General features: G+C 36.5%; 2 protein-coding genes across 4 annotated transcripts; both read right to left on the bottom strand.

Annotated features, from left to right (window-relative positions):
- Positions 1 to 612: 612 nt before the first annotated feature.
- LOC129885270 (nuclear intron maturase 1, mitochondrial) lies at positions 613 to 6,413 on the bottom strand. Of its 3 annotated transcripts, XM_055959486.1 has the most exons (3): positions 2,446 to 6,413; positions 2,284 to 2,342; positions 613 to 2,046 (listed from the first exon to the last, which is right to left on the bottom strand). In XM_055959486.1, exon 1 carries the CDS (start codon positions 5,443 to 5,445, stop codon positions 3,439 to 3,441), a length of 2,007 nt encoding a protein of 668 aa, XP_055815461.1. In that variant the 5' UTR covers positions 5,446 to 6,413; the 3' UTR covers positions 613 to 2,046; positions 2,284 to 2,342; positions 2,446 to 3,438. The 3 variants fall into 3 exon arrangements, with proteins under 3 accessions (XP_055815461.1, XP_055815460.1, XP_055815459.1); XM_055959485.1 differs by having other exon boundaries at positions 613 to 2,342; positions 2,421 to 6,413; XM_055959484.1 differs by having other exon boundaries at positions 613 to 2,342.
- Positions 6,414 to 7,699: 1,286 nt separating this feature from the next.
- On the bottom strand, positions 7,700 to 14,643 carry LOC129885269 (protein ALTERED PHOSPHATE STARVATION RESPONSE 1-like). The gene is made up of 4 exons (XM_055959483.1): positions 12,702 to 14,643; positions 12,245 to 12,447; positions 10,483 to 10,706; positions 7,700 to 9,401 (listed from the first exon to the last, which is right to left on the bottom strand). The coding sequence occupies exons 1-4, from the start codon at positions 14,248 to 14,250 to the stop codon at positions 8,675 to 8,677; spliced, it is 2,703 nt and encodes a 900-aa protein (XP_055815458.1). The 5' UTR covers positions 14,251 to 14,643; the 3' UTR covers positions 7,700 to 8,674.
- Positions 14,644 to 21,902: the final 7,259 nt, after the last annotated feature.

Genomic DNA, 21,902 nt, shown 5'->3' with positions numbered 1-21,902 from the left:
ATACAAAAATAATTTTCGAAATCAGATGATGAATTAATGTTATTTACTATGAATGACTTACATGATTCGCTAATTGAGATTGCAATTGTTAACTGTCACAAGTTTCAAAACCCCTTTGCAATGGCGAGTTTGCTAAAGAAGAAGGAGGAAGAACGTGGAAAAAATTCTATTGAAATACAAATTGCGTGCAATCAGGATTTCCTTCCATATATGTAACTGATGTTTAGCGCCTTTTCAGTCATTTTAAAAGGAAAGAAATTTTGTATAATATTTTACTTAAAATTCAGTTTACACAAATTTAAATGTACCATAGCAAACATAAATTTGTCATTCAAAGTAATTAGACAAACTATACCCATATGGAGTAATTAGGTTTAAAATGTTTGCCATATACGAAGTTTTCCCTAAATTTAACGGATGAAAATTCTGCACTAATTCTTAAAGTGCCCACTCGTAATGCTTAATTACTCTAACCATTTAGTGGTTGAACTTGATCATATGAAAAAGTGAAACTAATTTTGATACAGCTGAGAGCTGAGATAGTACTAAAACAAAACTGATGAGTAGGAAGCTTGGTCAAATGTAATATAAAGTGCATTGAGTGAAAGCAAAGCTAGTTCCACATGAGTAATTTGAACAAACATATAAAAATATAGAATGCATACAAGTAGCAAGAAGTTGCAATAAATTGATTAGCATGCATTCAACAACCTTAAGTAAGTATATTGGCCATACGACTTTCCCTAAAGGGTTACTAATAATCTCTTGGTTCTACAGATTACAATAAACTAAAATGGGCTGAAACCAAACGAATCATCAGGCTCATGCCATCTTTCTTGCAGCGGGTTAAGTATATTACGGATACAATCGTTTGTGCTCACTAGTATAGCTTTGTTCTTTTTTCGACTTGGCTACAAGCCTGGTTCATACACCACTCCAAGATGATATAGATGCAAAAGAGATACACTGTTGACATCACCTAATGCAAAATATGCGAATATTTTGTCTGATTGCAGGTCCGCAATCCAACAGCAGCATGAGCCCTCCATAACTCACATTTACAGGGAGCAAAATCAAGTAGCGGATAGCCTAGCCAGGCATGGAGCTAACAACGATGCACTGCTCAATCTCACTCTTTTTGATTCTACGCCGTCTTTTGCCAGTCACACGATTGAAGAGGATGGAATAGGCACTACTATTTGTCGAACTGTTAATTTTTTTAACCCAATGCCAGATAGTATAGCTGGCAACGCATGAAGTGCAACCTACACTACAATGCCCTTTACTCTTTCTTCTACTACTATTGTAACAAAGTCTGCTGCTACGCTCTATGGGCTGTCAATTCCCTGTATTTTTTTTGCTCCAAGTAATGAAAAATTTGTCTTTTTGATCAAAAAAATACCTTCAGAACGTATGTTAGGTTTGAGACTTCAGAAACTTGTCTAGCATTCTGGTTGGTAAGTACAAAGGAATCGTCAGCCCAAAATGATGTTGGATTGTTCATTTCAAAAGAACAAAGAAAAATTGATTTGTGCACTTCACTAATACAACAACGAGAACATACCCAGTGTAATCCCACAAGTGGGGTAAAAGTGTGTACGCAGACCTTACACGCCTACCTTGAAAGGAAGAGAGGTTGTTTCCAATAGACCCTTGGCTCAAAACTGATGAAAAAGAGTATAGCAGTAACAAGCAGGAAGAACAACATAAAAATACAATAATCAAGGCTAAAGAATCAACAAACAGAAACAGAAGTATAAATCTAAGAATAAAAAAAAAACAAGACTAATACTAATACTCCGGAAATGGGAAAACAAAACACTCAACTATCTACTAACCTTCTATCCTAATCCTCGACCTCCACATCCTCCTATCAAGGGTCATATCCTCGGTGAGCTTATCTACAAACCTTCTATCCTAATCCTCGACCTCCACACCCTCCTATCAAGGGTCATATCCTCGGTGAGCTGAAGCTATCCATGTCCTGGCTAATCACCTCACCCCAATACTTAACTAATCTGCAGCGTTATTTGTGAAAGTGTGTATCTGAAAGATGGATTTTGATAACTTTAAGATAGAATAAGCAGATGGGATGAATTATGACTCAATCAACAAATTAGAAACATTGCAACATGTTACACTGCACTGATGTTATTATTACTGGTCCCATGTAAGATAGAATACACCATATATAAAAAGGGCAGTCCGGTGCACTAAAGCTCCCGCTATTCGCAGGATTCGGGGAAGGACCCGACCACAAGGGTCTATTATACGCAGTCTTACCTTGCATTTCTGCCAGAGGCTGTTTCCAAGGCTTGAACTCGTGACCTTCTGCCATATATCTATCACAAAAATTGTATTTGGGTCAGGTCATCTATCCAGTCCTATATACACAGAATTTGAAGAACAAGGCCACTTACAACAATCTGAATACAACTAACTTACGAATATTATATCTCTCTTCTCAGGTAGGTCTGGTGCCAGGCAACCAGCAGTCTCAATGACTTTCATCACCGAACAGCCTCTTCTCATGTTCCACTGGTGTAGTCTAGATCCAACTGAAAAATGCCCAAGTAAGAGCGAGAAGCCATTGTTTGTGGAAGCATTCACACAGCTTACTATTCATCCTTCTTCAGAAAACATGCAGGCACGAGCTCTCTGTTTACTATTTATGGGTATAAGGAGCTGATTAGCTGAAGATGAACCTTTTTTCTGCTGCTGCAGCAAAAATCCAGGGAATGCATCTTTTCTTTTTGTTGGCTACATTTATTTCAGGAGAACTTATGAGCTATCACATCATAGCCTTAACTTCAGTTCAGCTTTGGCGTGATATCCTCTGCTTCATCCCATTGCAGCAGATCACACAGTTTCCATGGGGGAAGACATGTGGAGGCAAGGGTCTAAGGAAGAAGCTAAAAGAAGATCTCTGAAGTGTTAAGGCTATAAGTCTCTGATGGAACTCATCCAACTTACATATGCAATTAAAACAAAGCTATTCTTCTTGTGGTAGGGGGCGTGGAGATGGCGAGTGTTTAAGTCTAAAGCTAAAAGCACATATGTCGGTGTCAATAATTTATTCCTTTCAGAAATTCATCCAAATTATAGATGCTTACTTGGAGCAGTTATTCCTCTCAGGTCTCAACCATAAGTACAGAATTTTACAAAAAGACGTACTAAAAATGGTTTTATCTGTATTGACAAATTGAATCTTTAATGAAAAAGCTTTATAAAGGAATCTGTTCACTGTAATCAAGCATAATCTGCTCTCCAGGATTGTTAATGAGATCAACCTCCAACTTTAATATTATCCATCAAGATAGACATTGACCGTCTAGCTTCAGAAAAATAAGAAGTCAGTTGGCACCATCAATAGCAATATATGTTGATGAACTTTAACATTTCATGCCACGTTCATGATAATGCCACCATTACTTTCTCTTAAGCATTTTCCATCCCCTGGTCATCACATAACTTCTGCGACAAGCTTCGCACCCCAAGAGTCTTATACTGCCACACAATATGAGAGATCTCATCTTGAGGTAAACACATACCATGCTGTTTAACTGATTTGTGCAGCTGGTAGAAAAACTTGGGGTCCTGTAAGTTGATATACTCACGCAACACCTTCTCATGATCAGGGATCCAATTCCTTGGAAATGGAGTGTAATCACATGACGGAATCGAAGACATGTGGGAAAACTGAACACCTTCAATAGTATCAACAAGTCCCAGCCTCAAAAGATCTGAATACTCAGGTGCAGAATTGTTGGTGTGCTCCCTCAATGGACAGCTTAAATCACGCGAGGCAATCTTATAAACCTTGGCACGAGATTTCAGCCTATACCTGGCAGCATATAACTTAGCCAGAGAGCTACGAACCACATATGCACAAAAGCCAACAACTTTTCTCCGATTATCTGCATATCTGAACCAATCAGCCATTGTCTCAAGGAATTTGTTCATTTGAGAATTAGTATGAGCTTGACCAGAGTAAAGCATTGGTGTACAAGGCAGTGGCTCTGGATCCTTATCACCTTTCACAAGCTTGAGCTTTCTAAACTGGTGAATACATTGTTGCAAGCTAGCAGAGACTGAAAGCAAAGTCCCAACACCCTTCTCACTCACTATATTACCACCACTGGCTGTGTAACGTAGAGTTGGATAAATAACACGACGACAAATAATATGATCCAGGAACTGAATTCCCCTAGAAATATGCTCAATCTCTATTTTTGAATTGTCCAACCTGACCCCAAAAATTCTCTCACAAAATTTGATTATCTCTTTCCTCATTTCCACGGCATCTTGTCTAGGCCCTCGGATCCCAACCAAGAAATGACCCCCAAACCTTATAAAATCCATCTTCCTCGTCTTCTCTTTTCCACTCGAAGGAACAAACTCAGGCCAAGCAGGATTATGACAACCATCATCCATAGAATATTTCCATATCGTGTCTCGCTCACACGGCCTAAAAAACTCAACTATTTTCTGCTCCAACATATGATCAAGCTCATTAAGACATACATTAGCCAACAAAGGACTAAGAATTCCACAACCACCATAATTGGGTATCTTAGCAGCCTCCTGCGGAGCAAACTCAAAGAATGTCCTTAACCAATAAGGGTCTGGCTTGGGCTCATTCTCATTTAAAATCCTCTTTTTTGTCCGCCCCTTCTTTCTCTTCCTGCTATCTTTTTCTTGTTCTTCATCCTCCTCTCCACGTCGACGAGCTTTCAACCCCGACTTTATCAAGTTCAACACTTTCTTATCCTTGATAGCTTTTTCAAGACTGGCCATAACGACATCAACATCAACATTATCAAAAACCTCACTAATATCACCTTTCAGAAACCACAAATAACCAGCAAAATTACTTCTAATGGTCCTAATAACAGTATGGGGATTCCTTCCAGGGCGAAAAGCATGGGACTTTGATGAAAACCTAGGCTCAAAAATGGGTTCAAATATCATAAGTAAAGCTTGTTGTACCACAACATCCTGAAACGGTGGCGTTTTGGATATGAGTATAGATTGGAGCTGAGTCCTAGAAAGCTGCTCAGTAATGGGTTTCTCATTAGGGCCACGAATAAATTGATGGATTTTTGTATGCCAAAGGAATTTTCCACGGATAACTGTATTCCGGAGGGATGCTAGGTCGGATAGAACATGGGATTGGAGAGCATTCCGAGGCGGGAAAGAACCAGTGAAATGAGCATATGTGCGTTGGTAAGCGAGGACCCAGAGATCTAGTTTTGAGAGAAAGCCAGTAAGGTTAGTGAAGGGTTTTTGAGGTTGAGAGAAAGTTTTGATCCACAGATTAGACAGGATTTCCAATGGATCTTCCTTGAGGAGGGAATGAGGATCGAGGCAGTGGCGGGGCTTTTGCCGGAGGCGGCGGATGGTTTTCGTGCACGAGAGGTGTTTGATTTTTGTTCTCACTGACATTTTTCTAAACGATGCCTTGGCGTGTCACCCATTTGTGCCTCTAATATACAAATGTAAATATTTTTTTATAATATTTAGTAATACATAATACTTGCGAGTTTCCCCCAAAATATTCTCCAAAAGTATAAGCATCTCTTTAAAGTAGTTGTAAAGTCATGGTGTTATGTGCTTTCAATTTGGGTCTCTCATGCTCATTAACAAAATGACTGCATGTCCTCCCTATCACTATTCACTACGACATCCAAAAAGTATATTGGGTGACAACCCCTTGCTTAACTTATTCTCTCATTCATGTACTCCCTTGCTCGTTTAAAACTGCACTTTGGTGGTGATTTACCATGTGCTCAGTTGCAACAATTCAATATTCAGTTGATCATCATGTTAGAATATTTCAATACTGACGGTCGATTAACCACAATCCTTTTCTTTTATGTGGGTTTAGTACTAACATCATAAATTAAATATTGGATTCCTTTTCCCCGTTAAATCTGTTTCATCATACGTGTTATGATTTTGCATGGAGTAAGAGGAGTCAGTGATTGGCTAATTTGTTCTCTGTTCGAAAAAAGGAGGACATCCATACTGGCAGGTTAACGACTCTACTCTTTCGATGTCCAATCCTGGATACCATGACTTGCTGCAGACAGCAAGGCCTCTCTATACCGGTGAAGAAGTCCCAGCTCGTCTTGCTCGCCAGCCCCTATGATTAGAAAAGATTGGACTCCATTGCCTTGCTTGAACTGACTACTTATGATTCAAACCACATGTTCTTGAACTACTTCATTCAAATATTGTCCTAGTTACCTACCGTGTTGAGTATACACTCGTTAAATGTTTATGATACTTGAATGCTAGCCTTGTTTTTCGTTTATGTTTATTGATTAACCTAACAGTTGTCAAAATTACCGTGCTAGCAAGTTTTGCTACTGCTGTATATATTGTGATCCTGCATATATATTTTGACTTACTACTCTTCTTTGGAGGATGCTGATCCTAATAAGAAGAGTTGGCAACCCCTGCAGAATGATGTTGGATTGTTCAATTCAAAAGAAGAAGAAAAATGATTTACATTATTTGTGCAAAGTATACATAGATGGGTTTTGATGAAAATTTAAAATGGAATCGGCGGATGAGATGAATAATGACTCAAATCAATAAATTTGAACATTATTGCAAAATGTTATTATTATTATTACTGGTCCTACGTCGGATAGAATGCACTACATATCTATCATAAATATCTTGGTCATCTATCCAGTCCTATATACACACAATTTAAAGAACAATCTGAGTACAACTTACAAGTTACAAGTATTATCTCTCTGTTCTTGGGCAGGTCTGGCTCCAGGCAACCAGCAGTCTCAATGACTTACGTTACCAAACAGCTTCTTCTCATGTTCCACTGGTGTAGTATTGATCCAACTGAAAAACGCACAAGAACCGTAAGCCATGAACAAACAACTCTTCACGTTTTTTTTCCTTAGATGGCCCCTGCTTGTAGTTTAGATGCCACTGGTGATGGCAAAGTGAGCCCATATTTTGGTAACCCGTCCAATCCGTCCATATTTTAATGGGTTAGGTGAGTGATTTTTTAGAAATATGGGTATTCATGAATAAAATATGAATAAACTATGGAATAACCAAATGAGTTAAGTTTTCAACTTTTATTCACTCAAACTTCGTGATATCACCAAAAATGTTGTAATTTCCGTTCCTTTTTATGTTCTTCATTAATACTAATTATTCTCATCTATAATTTTAAAAAAAATTAAAGAATTTTAAAAATAAAAAATATAAATATAAAGATTAAAAAATTAAAAAACTGAAGTCTTTAGCCCTCGGGTGAGTCTCGATTCAAAAGTCGGGTTCTAAATTGGGAATCGAGATCGAGTCCCAAATCAAATTTCGAGATAGAATTTCAAATCCATCATCGAAGTCGGATCTCGGGGTCAAATTCCAATTTAAAAGTTGGATCTAGGGTCGAGTGTCGGAATCGACTTCGAATTCAAAAGTTGGGTCTCAATTGAGAGTCGAGAGTTAGGGTCGGATCCCTATTTAGATGCCGGGATCAAATCCCGATTCAAATGTTGGGTCTCGAGTTAGGGATCGCGGTCAGTCCTGTGTCGAATCCTAATTTGAAAGTCAGGTCCTAAATCTGATTCGAAGTCGTGTCTCGATTCCGTAATGAGTGTCAGATTTAATTTTAGGCTACAAACAAATTAAATAAAATATTGTCAACATTTTTCATCCAAAATAAGATTATAATATTTTCTCCATATTGAATTATAAAGTAAAGTACTCTTTACTCATTAAAATATTGATAAATATGGGTAAACTAGTATTTTACCCAACCCATTTGTTACCCAACCCATTTTTACCCATATAAAAATATGGGCGGGTTGAATTATTACCCATTTTATGTTGACCCATTTTCAACCCGCCCATTTGCCACCACTAGATGCCACCCTTGCTTATTTGCAATTATCACAAGAATGCTGCTCATCTGTATATGAACATGGCCTGACACAGCTCCGATATCTCTAACAATCATTTTCTCAAAATACCAACCCAATAGCAGCTCCAGTAGCACAGAGTTCCCGGTCTGGCTCAATTTAGTCGGTGGCTACCAAAGTTGCCACAGGGATCAGCTGGCCACCATGTAGGGCACACTTGAAGCCTCAGTGGAGCCAATGGGGCGAACTACCACCATGCCACTTAGCGCCAAGGTCATAAATACTCACATTTAACAGAGGCATGACATTTAGTAATATATACATCTCCACTAGCTCAGGTCCCCTCCGGTAAGCACATTAATGACTTGAGGATTGGTGCCTATCCTAGGTTTAATCCCCTCGTTGGAGCCCTACCCCTGAAAAAACAGGGTACTTGCTGATGTATCAATCACTGCAATATTCAAGACCCAAGGAGACTTCTAAAATTGAAGATTCAAGAATCTCTGTTCTGACATAGGCAAAAATATCCCGCTGCAACAACCTCAAAAGGCACATCATCAGGCAATACATCTGCCATAAACCCCGGTTCCCCACTGAGACTGATCAAGGCTGTGATGATGCTACAGCAAGAGCAGAGAAAGCCAACAAGGTTTCTGTTGCTCCATTTCACATTGTCCCCTGTCTGGAAGTTCAATAACCTCCAACAGTAGCATAATAACAGGCACCCAGAAGACATAACCTTCTAAAGGTAGTGCTAGACCAATTTCTCATGCTCTTCAAGCCAGATCATCCTCTTCAATGCGTTGCAAAAGCTCCTCGTAAACCTTCAAGGATTTGGCAGTAAACCTTTCCATGGCCTCAAAAATATGTCTCAGACCAACCTGAAGGCTACTATTTTTGCTTGTGTCACTCTGGTAAACGACATGCCTATTTAATGAGAGACCAGTTTCATCCCCAGAAATGAATACTATTCTTTTGTCCAGTGCATGAATCCCCTTTTGTATCTTCTGGTCCTCCCTCTCAAGGTTCTTCACTTTTCTCTCCATATCCTTGTGCACCATCATCCTTTGCCGCATTTCATGTTTATCTCGCTTCCATAGCTGAAGGACATTTGATGCGAAATCTCGCATACAGTCAATAACCTCTTTCTCAGAAACTCCTTCAATGGTTTGTGACCACTGATTACAGATAACAAAAATTGGGGGAGCACCAATCCTGCCTGGAGAAAAGGGAACTCTTCCATCGGCTGTTTCCTCGGGCACATACAGAAGACATTTCATGAGCCAAGTGTTTAGTGCTCTCACATAGCCCTTCTGTGCATTCACCCAGCAAGAGAATCTCAAAGTCCAGTTCAAAAGCTCATGTTCAAGCTGCAGAGTGGCTTCAAGATGAGCATCACTCAAGTGTTTGTGAGATGCAATGGCATCTAATTTTTTGGCTTCTCCAATAGCCTGGCATTGGTTACGATGACACTCAAGCATGCCTTTCCACATTTTACTTAACCTACATAGAGAATCCACATAAGAGAAACTTGCATTAGATGAATATTTGGCCTAAAAGAGATAAAAGGTCAGCTGAAAAATCTCTAAACTATCCGACAGAACTAGGAATAGGGCATTATATCACGATAAATCCCAGCATCCCATAAGAGATTGCCCAGCAGTAATTGACTGATGCATTTGAAACTCCAGATGTTGCGTTCAGTTTTTAGTGAAAGAAAGAATCCTCTTCAGGAGTATCACAATTCACAAGCAGCTATACATTCATCCACCCTCGACTTTCTAATAAATACAGTAGAATGTGTGTTTGTGAAGGCTGAATATGTAGGTCATAACTTCCACATTCTTATAAACAAGCCAACTTTTTTTTTTTAAAAAAAAAGTGAGTTATAATACGTTCAACAAAGCTGGGAGCACAAAAAACCTCGCCTATACAAGTGGTATACCGAAAAGTAGAAGACCTACAAAAATACACGATTCTCAATGAAAGACACCCAATCTTTTATACCAATTGGAACCATGCGTGCGTCAAAAGAAACTAGGATTAAAAGGATGTTTCTCAGATTACAAAAACATTCTCTAACCCCTCAAAACTAGGAATAAACAAGCAGATTTGAATTTTGCACGAAAAAACAGTTTTATGCAACTACTATATGCTAATGAAAAAGTTTTAAGCAGTTACTGAGGTAGAACACTTAATACAAAAGTACTTGAAAAAATCATCACAAGAAAGTTTTAAAAGCTTTAATCTCTACAGGTTTTCGTCCACTGGAATGATACATGTAACAAGAACATCGCATTTATATCCATATCAATTTATCATTCAGGGAGATCAATATACAAGACTTTAGATGGTGCAGTAGCTTGGAGACGTACAAATAACCTTGGAATACAAATCAGAAACAGTAACCAAAATGGGGCAAACCAATATTTTTTCTCTTCCATCCAGTGCATCTACAAAATCTAATGATAGCCAACCCAGACAGAGAGTTCTTTTATATCTCATTAAACATAAGGTATCCGACTAATCCAGAAGACTCAGAAAAAGACATGTTATCAAAAAAAGACTCAGAAAAAAGACATACCCCTGAATAAGTACATTCAGTTGCGGCCATAACTCTTCATCCCTCATCTTGTTTATCTTCTCAGAGATCTTATCGACAACCTGAATCGCAATTCTAATTTTTGTGGAGAGACTTCTAACCAATTGTCTTGTCATGTCGAGCTTGTGAGCCTCAGCACCCTTTTGATCTAATCGCTTCAGCTTTTCAGACTTCCTTTCATGAAGCACCCTTATCTTCTCCTCAGACTGGAAAACAGCCACAATAAGCAAAGGAAAGTATTATATCACAGGAAACAAATTGTCAATACTATTTCCGCATATGTTTTAAATTAATGTGAACTACACCAAGCACTACAGCAACCTTTGTCTCATGGGGATGACGTGATCGAAGGGGTCTTTAAGGACCGACAAAGTACTCTTTAAGGCCCGACAAAACTAACCAGCGAGTTTTTTTTCTCATCCGATGGAAACTTGCTGAAAGATATCACAACCAAATTTAAAACTTGAGGAAGGTATTACTCAAATTTTCCAAATTAATTATGAAATCAAAGAGAAAATGGAAAGTCAGAAAAGCTTAGGGTTCTAAAAATTGTTGTTGGTTCTTCCATTTTGCTGTTGCCTAGCCATCGTCAAGTCCTTCATTCTTCTTCCTCAGTCTTTTTATTTTCCTCTTATAATAAAAATAAAGTTTCTCTTAATTTTCCTAACTATTGACATAATATATAGCGGTTTATTATTTTTTAAATATATACTGAACATCTCGTTACTTTATTCGGTACCTATTGTATATTAATTTGAAATTGCTAGAAACAGGAGTGTGCAAATTTTGGTTTAACCAATGAATTGAACCATAAAAATGTTATTGGTTATTGATATCGGGTTATCAGTTAATTGATAACTGAATGGTTGGCACCTAGAAGACATTTTATTATCAGTTAAACTGATAACCAAATCATTAGGCACTACTAACCAATTAACCGATGACGGAAATCTTATTGATTTAATTATCGGTTAAGCATGTTAACAAATCGATAACTGATAAACCAAATTGATAACATATAAAGTTATATCGAACCAACCGAGAAGCAGACCTAGAGCTTGTTTGGATGAGATAATAGCTTTTGTCTCATAACTTAGGAATTCTAACTTATGATTTTTAGCTTCTTTTTGGCTTTTTGGCTTTTAAAAAAATGCCTAAAAGAACTTTTTGTATTTTACCCAAACCACAAAGCGTTAAAGAAGCTATTTTGGCTTAAAATCACTTAAAATAAGTCAATCTAACAGGCTCCTAGTTGGGAACCCATAAGCTTCAAATCCTCTTCAGAGAAAATGTCTTCCACAAAGTTCCCAGGAAGAGGAAATACAAGCAAAATATAAGCAGCACTAGCCACAGAAGTTTATAGACTATTTCTGCTAAAATTCAAAATAAGCAAATAACAGTAGATTGATAGCAAGTTCAGATGTATTCAATTTGCATCTCTGAATTATCACAGATTTTTTGAGATTATCCATAAAGCTTCAAATGAATTGAATGCCAAGTAACAATTAAACCACTTGATTACCACTTGCAAGACATGCCAAGAGAGGTAATGAGACAATAATCACAGATGAAGAAGAAACTATTTTGAATACTCCAATCACTTGAGCTACTCAGAGTAAAAAAAAAAAAAAAAAAAAAAAAAACTAAACCAGTAAATACTGCCCCTCCTAAAAGAAGAAGAAGTCCAAAGGATGTTTATAACAAACAATTGAAAAAATAGACAACCTAAAAAACGAAATAATACCTTAACCTCCTGATACAGTTTCTTCTCCCAGAGGTACAGCTTGTTTAACGTTGACGAAAGGTTCTTGTACCTTAAACTAACATCTCCTTCCACGTCTGAAGCAGCAGGATCAGTATTCTGAATTGCGGCATTCTTTGACGTAGAAGGTTGTGATGACACTACGGATAATGAAGGTGAAATTGCATGCAACATCTTGGAAGACACTGTCTCCACGAATTCCCAAGAAATAGAAGTTAAAAATTAACTGAGACAGCCTTAAAATCAAATTACTAACATGTCCAGTATACTGTGCAACAGCAAGACTTAGACTTCATTCACAAACAAAACAGTATTCTCATCCGCAAATCTCTCGAGCATAATGATGAATAACAAAAAAAAAAACTTAATTTGATATCACAATGAAGTACCTAGATGTGTGGAAGGCATAAAAATTAAAACTTGAGATCACAACAAGTACCTTGATATGTGGCGTTCTTACGATTGTGGGGAAGCTTTCCAACCTCCAGCATCTTAACAAGCTCATTTCCAGATTCAGAAGCTAGCTCAAATTGAACCTGAATCTCTTTCACAACATCTGAGTCGTCCTTGAATGCACGAGCTTTGAACCCAGTAACATTTCCCCCATGCCCTGACTTTTCTTCTTCATCTACCACTTTCTTATCCACAACGTGTACCTCAAACTCCACCTGCTCATTCTCCATTGATGCACTTGGCCTCCCATGGTATAACGACTCCGAATCACTTTGCTTCTCTCTCTCCTCCTCTGCCACTGCTTTTGAATGGTTCCCTCCATGGCCTTCGCTTTCCCCTTCGACAAACTTCTGATGTCCGTGAACTTCCTTAACAACCTCGTGCTCAAAGTCCTCGTCTTCCAAATCAGGGATACCTTCTTCTTCCCTCACCTCTCTGGAGTCTCGGCTTGGCGTATATGGTGTAGGGTAATTATTGCTTTCAAAAGTCTCAAAAGGGTTCAGAAAATCCCAAGGTGAGCTCCTCGGTGGAGAGGGCGGAGGGGGAGGCGGTTTCGAAGTTGACGGCGCTGATGAAGGCCCAGCTCCAGACGGCACCGGCTGAGATGAAACACCGTACGGCCTTTGAATCGACGAGGAAAAAAACTCGCCACCGTAATTGGGATAATTCGGATAGTTGTTGTAAGAATTAGGGTTATTACTATTGGGATATGGAGAAGGGTAATAGGAAGAAGACGCTTCACCCATTCGAACAGTCTCCGGACTTATGGGTCGTTGATGATAAGTCACCGAGGGCGTCGTCTGCTTCCTCATGTAATTCATATGCATAAACCCACCACCACCACCACCACCAACTTGATATGGTGCTCCGTACCCACTACCAGCCTCGCCGACTTGATATGGTGGCCCGAACCCACCACCACCGACTTGATATGGTGGTCCGAACCCACCACCCCCACCGACTTGATATGGTGCTCCGAATCCACCACCACCCCCACCGACTTGATATGGTGCTCCGAATCCCCCACCCCCACCAACTTGATGTGGTGGTGCTCCGAATCCTAGGGTTTCATGATCAGCATAAGTGAACTGACCATACTGATTACCATGAGTAGGGGTCTCCGTATGGTGATGCAAAGACTCGGAACCGGAGTCATCATCTTCCTCCGATTCAGAGTGGAAGTGAAGGTGTGAACCGGAACTAGAGTGAGAATCGTGACGGTGGTGAATGGCAGCAGCAGGTTTTTTAACTGGATGAGGAAGGGCAGTGGAAGATTCTGGAAGTTCACCTTTCCGATGAGCGGGGAGATTGAGAATCGGAGAAAGAGGACTACCAGAGGATGAAGTAGAAAGATCGAGATCATGTTCGAAAAACCGATGAAGAGAACCGCCGACGGATTTCAAAGAGTGAAGATAAGCTACATGGGCTTCAGCAAAAGCGTAACGGTGGTGAATGGCTTGATCTAAAAAGGTGCAACGTTCACGACATAGAGCCACCGCCGGCAAGTCATCATGCTTAGACGTTGCGCACCCCATAATTCCAAGAAAATGAGTAATTAAAAATTGGGGAATTCTTAAACAAGAAAAGGGAATTAACGATTATTTAATAAAAAAAAGGGGAATTAGGGAGATAAAGAAACAAGTCATGGTGATGGTAGAGTGAGAGAATTAGTGGAGAAACAGAGAGGGATGGATCAACGAATGAAGGGTAAAGAGAAAGAAGCATCACTTACCCAACCACCCCAAAGTGTTAGAGGGACAAAGATGGAATCTTTGCCAGCACAGATTTCGTCCGTTTATAGGAAGATAAGAAAAAAATGGCTGCTCCGACGAAGCCTGGTGAATGTGAAATATACTCTGTTTTTTCCTTTTCAACAATTAGGAAAAGATGAATATTGCTTACTATTTTACATGTCACTTCTATTGAATTGGTACTCGGTCATTTAGCATGCCATTTGAATTGTTAACCTATCCCAATGAAAAGATAAATTACCTTATAAACAAAAATATCATTTTCCCTCTTTGGCAGATTGGACTAGTCTTACTTGTAATTTTAGTTTGGCAAGTCTAATTTGTAGTTTATTTTGGTCAAAAAGCTATTACGAGTCCAATGCATTTGAAGACCCTTAGGAAAAAAAAATTATAAATGAAAGAATATATTAGAAGTATGTTTGTAAATTACAGGTAATAAAACATTCTTGTTTACTTAAAAAAAAATACACCAAACACGAAGATAAGTCCAAGTCAATCTAATTGAATTCCATATATCAAATGACCCCTAAGTCCATTATTACCATATATTTAAACCTTTGTGACTAAGATAGCCTCAAAAAGAAATTGTCAAAAAATAGACGTCTTTTACCATACAAGTGTTATAACTTAATATAAAATGTAGATGTCTTTACTTTAGGAAAAAAAATGTCTTTATTTGTGTATGACATATAGTGATTGACCATTGTCTTTATTAGTATATATATATATATATTCTAGTTTAATTTGGAAGAGCAAATAGTTGAATATTAACTATTATACTATAATAAAGTATTTTCCACTATTTAATCAATCAAATAGTACTTCCCTGAGGAACAAAGTTTGATATTCTAGGATGAATTTACCAAAGTTTAAAGTTTGAGGACTAAATCAAAAATTTGGGAAACGTTTTGGACTAAATCTGCAAGCTTTTCTTAAATTGAATATGCATGAATGAGCTATAGTAATGATTGGATTAAATGTGACAGTGAAATGCTATAAAGTTTCTTTATTTCAGGACTTATCAGTCATCACTCATTGAATCATTCAAAAAATATCTCCACAATCACACTATTATACCATTTTTCTTTTTGCCATTTTATGCCAAATCTGACCCCCTTTTCAGTCTTCATACTTTCTGCTGTCCCAACTCTCAAAACTATACTATGTTAAAAGAAAATTACTATAGCTTAGATAATTGTAATAACATTTGTAGATAGGTGTTAGAATTAGTTCAGGAAAATATAAACGCTTAATATTTTTAAATTTGGGTGACTTATTAACATGCTTATTTGTTAAATTCAATTCATTTTGAATTATCCAATTCAGCTTATCTAAAATTTGTGTCTGATTGAGAATCTCATCATCTACTAATTGAACCAACTGACTGATCGTATTGGACGTCTATGTCACAAAATCTTTTTCAAGTGAAGAATCTCATTATTGATCGAATCAAGACAGATTCAATTCGTTGAAAATAAAAAAAATTATTGTTTTAACACTTAGAAATTCTTTTTTACAGAAAAGATGAACAGTTACTAAGACAAGAAAGCAAGAAGTATAGGGTGGCAAAAAGTGAGGCACCAAATGAAAAATCTTGTGATATTTTTAAAAAGATTTTTTTATTTAATATGATATATACAATACAAAAACAAAAAATTATTAGAATTTAGTAAAGATTAGGCGGGTTTGGAACATACAGGGAGGCTTCGCGTTGGTGAGTGTTGCAGGAGTATTTCGGTCGAAGAGCTTAAGGGTGCTGTGCGTAGGATGCGCTGGGGAAGAGCGACCGGACCTGACGAGATCTCTGGTGAATTTTGGAAGAGCACGAGCCCGGTAGGTTTGGAGTGCCTGACTAGGTTATTTAATGTCATCTTTAGGACAGCAACGATGCCCGAAGAATGGAGGTCGAGCGTACTAATCCCTCTATACAAAAACAAGGGGGATATCCAGAGTTGCAACAACTATAGGGGTATCAAGCTTCTAAGCCATACTATGAAAGTGTGGAAAAAAGTGGTGGAGATGAGGGTTAGGAGAGGCGTGTCTATTTCAGAGAACCAGTACTGAAGCTATCCATCTTATGAGGAGACTGATAGAGCAGTATAAGGAGAGAAAGAGAGACTTGCATATGGTATTCATTGATCTAGAAAAGGCTTACGATAAAGTTCCATGAGAAATACTATGAAGATGTTTGGAGGCTAAAGGTGTACCGGTGGCGTACATTAGAGTGATCAAGGATATGTATGAGGGTGACAAAATCAGGGTAAGAACAGTAGGAGGAGACTCAGAGCACTTCCCAGTTGTGATGGGGTTACATCAAGGATCAACCCTTAGTCCATTTTTATTTGCCTTGGTGATGGATGTATTGACGCGATAAATTCAAGGTGAGGTGCCATGGTGTATGCTTTTTGCGGACGATATAGTCCTGATCGATGAGACTCGTAGCGGAGTTAACGCTAAGCTAGAGGATTGGAGACACACCCTGGAGTCTAAAGGGTTTAAGCTGAGTAGGACCAAGACAGAGTACTTAGAGTGCAAGTTCAGTGAGACACCACATGAGGTTGGCGCGGAAATTATGCTTGGTGACCAGGTCATCCAAAAGAAAGGTAGTTTCAAGTACCTGGGGTCTATCATGCAAGGCAGCGGGGAGATTGACGACGATGTCACACATCGTATTGGGGCAGGGTGGATGAAATGGAGACTCGCTTCCGGGGTGCTCTGTGACAAGAAGGTGCCACCACAACTTAAGGGCAAGTTCTACAAAGTGGTTGTTAGACCGGCTATGTTATATGGGGCGGAGTGTTGGCCAATTAAGGTCTCTCACATTCAAAAGATGAAAGTAGCCGAGATGAGAATGTTGAGATGGATGTGTGGGCATACCAGGAGCGACAGGATTAGAAGTGAGGCTATTCGGGACAAGGTAGGAGTGGCCTCAGTGGAAGACAAGATGCGGAAAATGCGACTTAGGTGGTTTGGGCATGTGAAGAGGAGAGACACAGATGCCCCAGTGAGGAGGTGTGAGAGGTTGGCCATGGATGATTTCAGAAGAGGTAGGGGTAGGCCGAAGAAATATTGGGGAGAGGTGATTAGACAAGACATGGCGCAGTTACAGCTTACCAAGGACATGACCTTAGATAGGAGTGTGTGGAGGACCCGCATTCGAGTAGAAGGCTAGTACATAGTCGCGTTATCCTACCCTATTAGTAGGCGCATTAGCGCACTATAATTTCCTTTGTGGAGGACTCAGATTAGGATAAAAGGCTAAGTGATTCATCCTTTGCACCATAGTAATTGTAGTTCTGCTCATTGTTTATTGCCTTTTGATTTCTGCATTGTATTGCTGTTTATAGTTGTGGCGCCGTTGTACTTTGACTGTCTTATCTATTTTATCTTATCTTATTTATTGTAGTTATGCCTCTTTCTTCCCGTACCACTCTATCACGACTTTCCCTTTTGCTATTCCTGTTTTCATCTTGTTTTTTATATGTTTGCCTCTATCTGACCTTTTATCTTGTCCTCTCTTAAAGCCGAAGGTCTTTCGGAAACATCCGCCCTACCTTTCAAGGTGGGGGTTAGGTCTGCGTACACTCTACCCTCCCCAGACCCCACATTATGGAATTATACTGGGTTTGTTGTTATTGTAGGCGGGTTTGTTAGCTCATCTTTAGCTCAATCTAGTTCAACTCAAGTAATGACTCATCCATTTATTAATTATATCTACTTTGAGTATTTGACACCCCTATTTGTAGAAGAAAAACTTTTTTTGAAGCATAATAAGGGATTACTTTTGCTAGATTTTTTTAAAACTTTGATTTGTATTAATAACTTAGTTATATGTATTGACAATGCAACTCATTTGGTCCTTTACTATCCTATTATTTTTTTGTTATGAAGTACAATTAGTATAATTATCCCATTTGAATCAAAAAATTATGATGATGAGGAATTTTATTTTTATTATGCTCGAAAAAATAATTAAAAAATAAAATCTTAATTATGTGATTTCAGTTTTCTTTTGCGTATGTAACAATTTGCCTTTTTTTTGGTTTAAACTGTATTTATAATTTTTTTCATTTACATTTTAATTACTTTATGAATTTAACAATGTAAGTTATTTTAATATGTCGTCTCAATAAAATAACTAAGAAAATCTATCATCTATATATTACGTAATTACAATTTTTGAAATAATAAGGTGACGCATCTTTCATGCACCCACAGATCATTTATTTATTTATTTTGTTCATTTTTTGCCTCCTCCCCAGCCCCCAGCCCCCCGCCCCAATTTATTTTTTTCACATTCATTAATTTATTTTTACAAATAAAATCAATGCATAATTATTAATGTATTTAATATTAAATAAAATCATACATTCAATTTATTTATAACTTATACTTATATATCTTCATTTTACTTATAATTTCTACTCTTCAATATTCTTCATAACTTTTGTATATTTCATTTTCATAATTTTTAAAAATATTTAATTAATGTTTAAAAAAGTACAATAAATCAATGTAATAGTAAAGACACAATGAAGAGATTCAATTTCTTTTACGAAATTAGAATTTGTATAGAGAATCAAGTACTCCTGTAACAGATAAAAAAAATTAAAACATATATTTTAATTTAATACAATATTGTTATTTCAGAATGTTATTTCATTTACTTCATCACAGTAAATGTTTTGTTTTACTCTCTCCCCCCCCCCCCCCCTCTCTATATAAATGAATCGTTTGTACTTAAAAAGATGCAAAAAATTTCTAATTTGTATGTAGAAAAAAGATGAAAAAAACATATCATGTCGAGATAAAGAGAAATATCAATGCTAACTTATATATGTGACACTAATTTGAATACAAACATTACATAATATTTTATTAAAATAAGAAATTATCTATTTAAGAATGACTCTCTCTCTCTATATATATATATATTATTTTTTTATTATTATTATTTTATAGCAGTGTTAGTATGCGTATTAAAAACCCATACTTATCTAGTCATTCAATGAATGGATATACTTTCAAAGAGGGAAAAAAGGAAAGGATGCTTTTGCTCCAGCTCTCTTCAATTTTCCAATTCCAGCATGCTGCTAAGAGGAAGTCGTTCATTTTACTTTTTCCATTCATGCTTCAATAATGAAGTGATATATATTGATACCAACAAGGCTTTTGATATTGTAATAAATAGTTTTTTATTTTTAATTAGAGGTTTTAGATTCGAACTCTATTAAATATAAAATCGTTTTTTTAAAAAGCATTTTACCTCAAATATAAATTTAAATTTAGTGAAAATATATTATATTGCTAAAAGTAAAAGGATTTAATGTACTTACGTATAACATAATTTGGACTCATCCTACGTACGAGAAGTATATTTTATACATGATTTTTTTTATTTATAATGATGGCATTGCATGAACTGTTAACTGTGGAGTAATAATTTTAAAATTTTAATGCAATAATTACGAGTTGATTTAGCTAGAAATATAAAATTTCAGGAGACAACCATGGTACTGCACGTGGTCAAATGTATTTTCCTTATATGTAGTCGACCTTTTGAATTGACTAATAAATATATGGGCTTAATTATATGGTTAGTCATTACATAATTATATGGTTAGAATTTGGTCAGTCATTACATATATTTTGTCTTTTGAAATGTAAGTTTTGAGCATGAGAAAATAACACCTTGTTTGGATGGTTGTTACTCATTGTATTGTATAATATTATTAGTTTAAATATAATATTTGGTTTGATTGTTACTTAAATTTTATTGTATCGTATCGTTTAAATTCATCGATAAAAAAACTCATTTATGTAATGATCGATTTGGTGTGTTTGCGTCGTTATCTTAATATTTTCTTCTCATTTTGTCTTTATTTATTATTTAATAATTATATTTCATCTTTTACCCATATAGTAACTCTACCCCGTACCCTGCTTTTCTTGTAAGTTTTACCATTCGAATCATGGATGTGTAACATTATGTAACGACGGAGAACGATCCAATCTATTCAAATACTGTATTCAATAAAACAATAGAGTACGATACAATACAATATAATACATTATGATACATTATGATACATTATGAAACAATACGTAACAACCATCCAAACAAAGTGTTAATAGTCAACGACTTCATATATATATTTATAATTAGGATGCAAAATCAGTAAAAATTATCATCCACGATTTTTTTTCTTCTTATTTTTAATATCAATATAATAAACAACTAGATTTTTGCACTAAAAATAAAAATTTAACAACTAAATTTGGTCATTAAGTTGAATTATGTTGTTTTATATATATAACTTGATTTTCCTTCATCATTAAATGTCTTTTTGTTTTCATTTTCACTTTGATTTTCGTTTTCTTCTTTAGTTTCAAGCATTCTTTAATAAACTTCAATCTATATGGGAAGAAGGACTATATATTAAGTTCGATTAAATTTTGTAACACTCATTAAATTTGATTAGGAGATGGTCTTATGTAAAGTGGTCATTTACGCTATACCAGAAAGCAACCTATTACTATTACTAGCAGATTCACACATAAATCACATACAGATAGTAGGTTAAGGACTTTTCTACATGAGAATATGTGGAAATTAAGGACACAATTTAAGTGAAATATTGATGATTAACCAGCACATAATCACATACAAAACAAATAAAGAAGACTAAGGCCATATTTGTTTGCACTTATTGAATGTCTAAATCTTAATCATTCAGATTCAATCCATTAAGTGCGTTTGTTTTTTAGGTCTGAATCTGAACCATTCATATTCAGCCCATTAAGTCCATTTGTTTCTTTTTTAAAAAGCCTCTTAATGGATCTGAAAAGATCGGAACAAATCAAATCTGTAGGAGAGTCTTAACAACATTCAGACTTATTAAATACAATTAAAAAAATAGCGCCTCTCCTCTCTGCTCTTTGCACGACTTTGCTCTCACTGCTACAAACTTTCTTCCTTTGTTTTCTCAATCAAACACGAATTTTTTCCTCTTGAACCGGTAAGTTTTCATAATCTTTACAAATATTTTTTTTAATATTAACAATTTTTATGGGATGTATTGATGTTTGTCAAGAACTCTTGTTCCAATAATATTTTTGGTGTATTGATGTTTATCAAGTTTCTGAGTGAAAAAATATACTAGCTATGATTTGTATACATATTTGAGGTTTCTTATTAGAATTCGATCTTAGGCCATTAATTTTATTAATTCTCTTCGATCATCAAATCCATTTGTTAGATTACACTAGATTTATTATCGTTTTTGAACTATGTACATACTTGAGGTGTTTTATTAAAATTTTAATTTAGGCTACTAAATTTATAGAGACTTTGTATGATCAAATTCTTTGTGAGATTACACTAGATATATTATCGTTGTAGAACTATCTTTGTTTGTTTTGATATTTTTTGTTGC

This window comes from Solanum dulcamara, chromosome 4 (assembly GCF_947179165.1).
Source record: "Solanum dulcamara chromosome 4, daSolDulc1.2, whole genome shotgun sequence".
NCBI lineage: Eukaryota > Viridiplantae > Streptophyta > Magnoliopsida > Solanales > Solanaceae > Solanum > Solanum dulcamara.
Note: the sequence above shows the minus strand (reverse complement) of the source record. Positions and strands in the feature narration are given on the sequence as shown.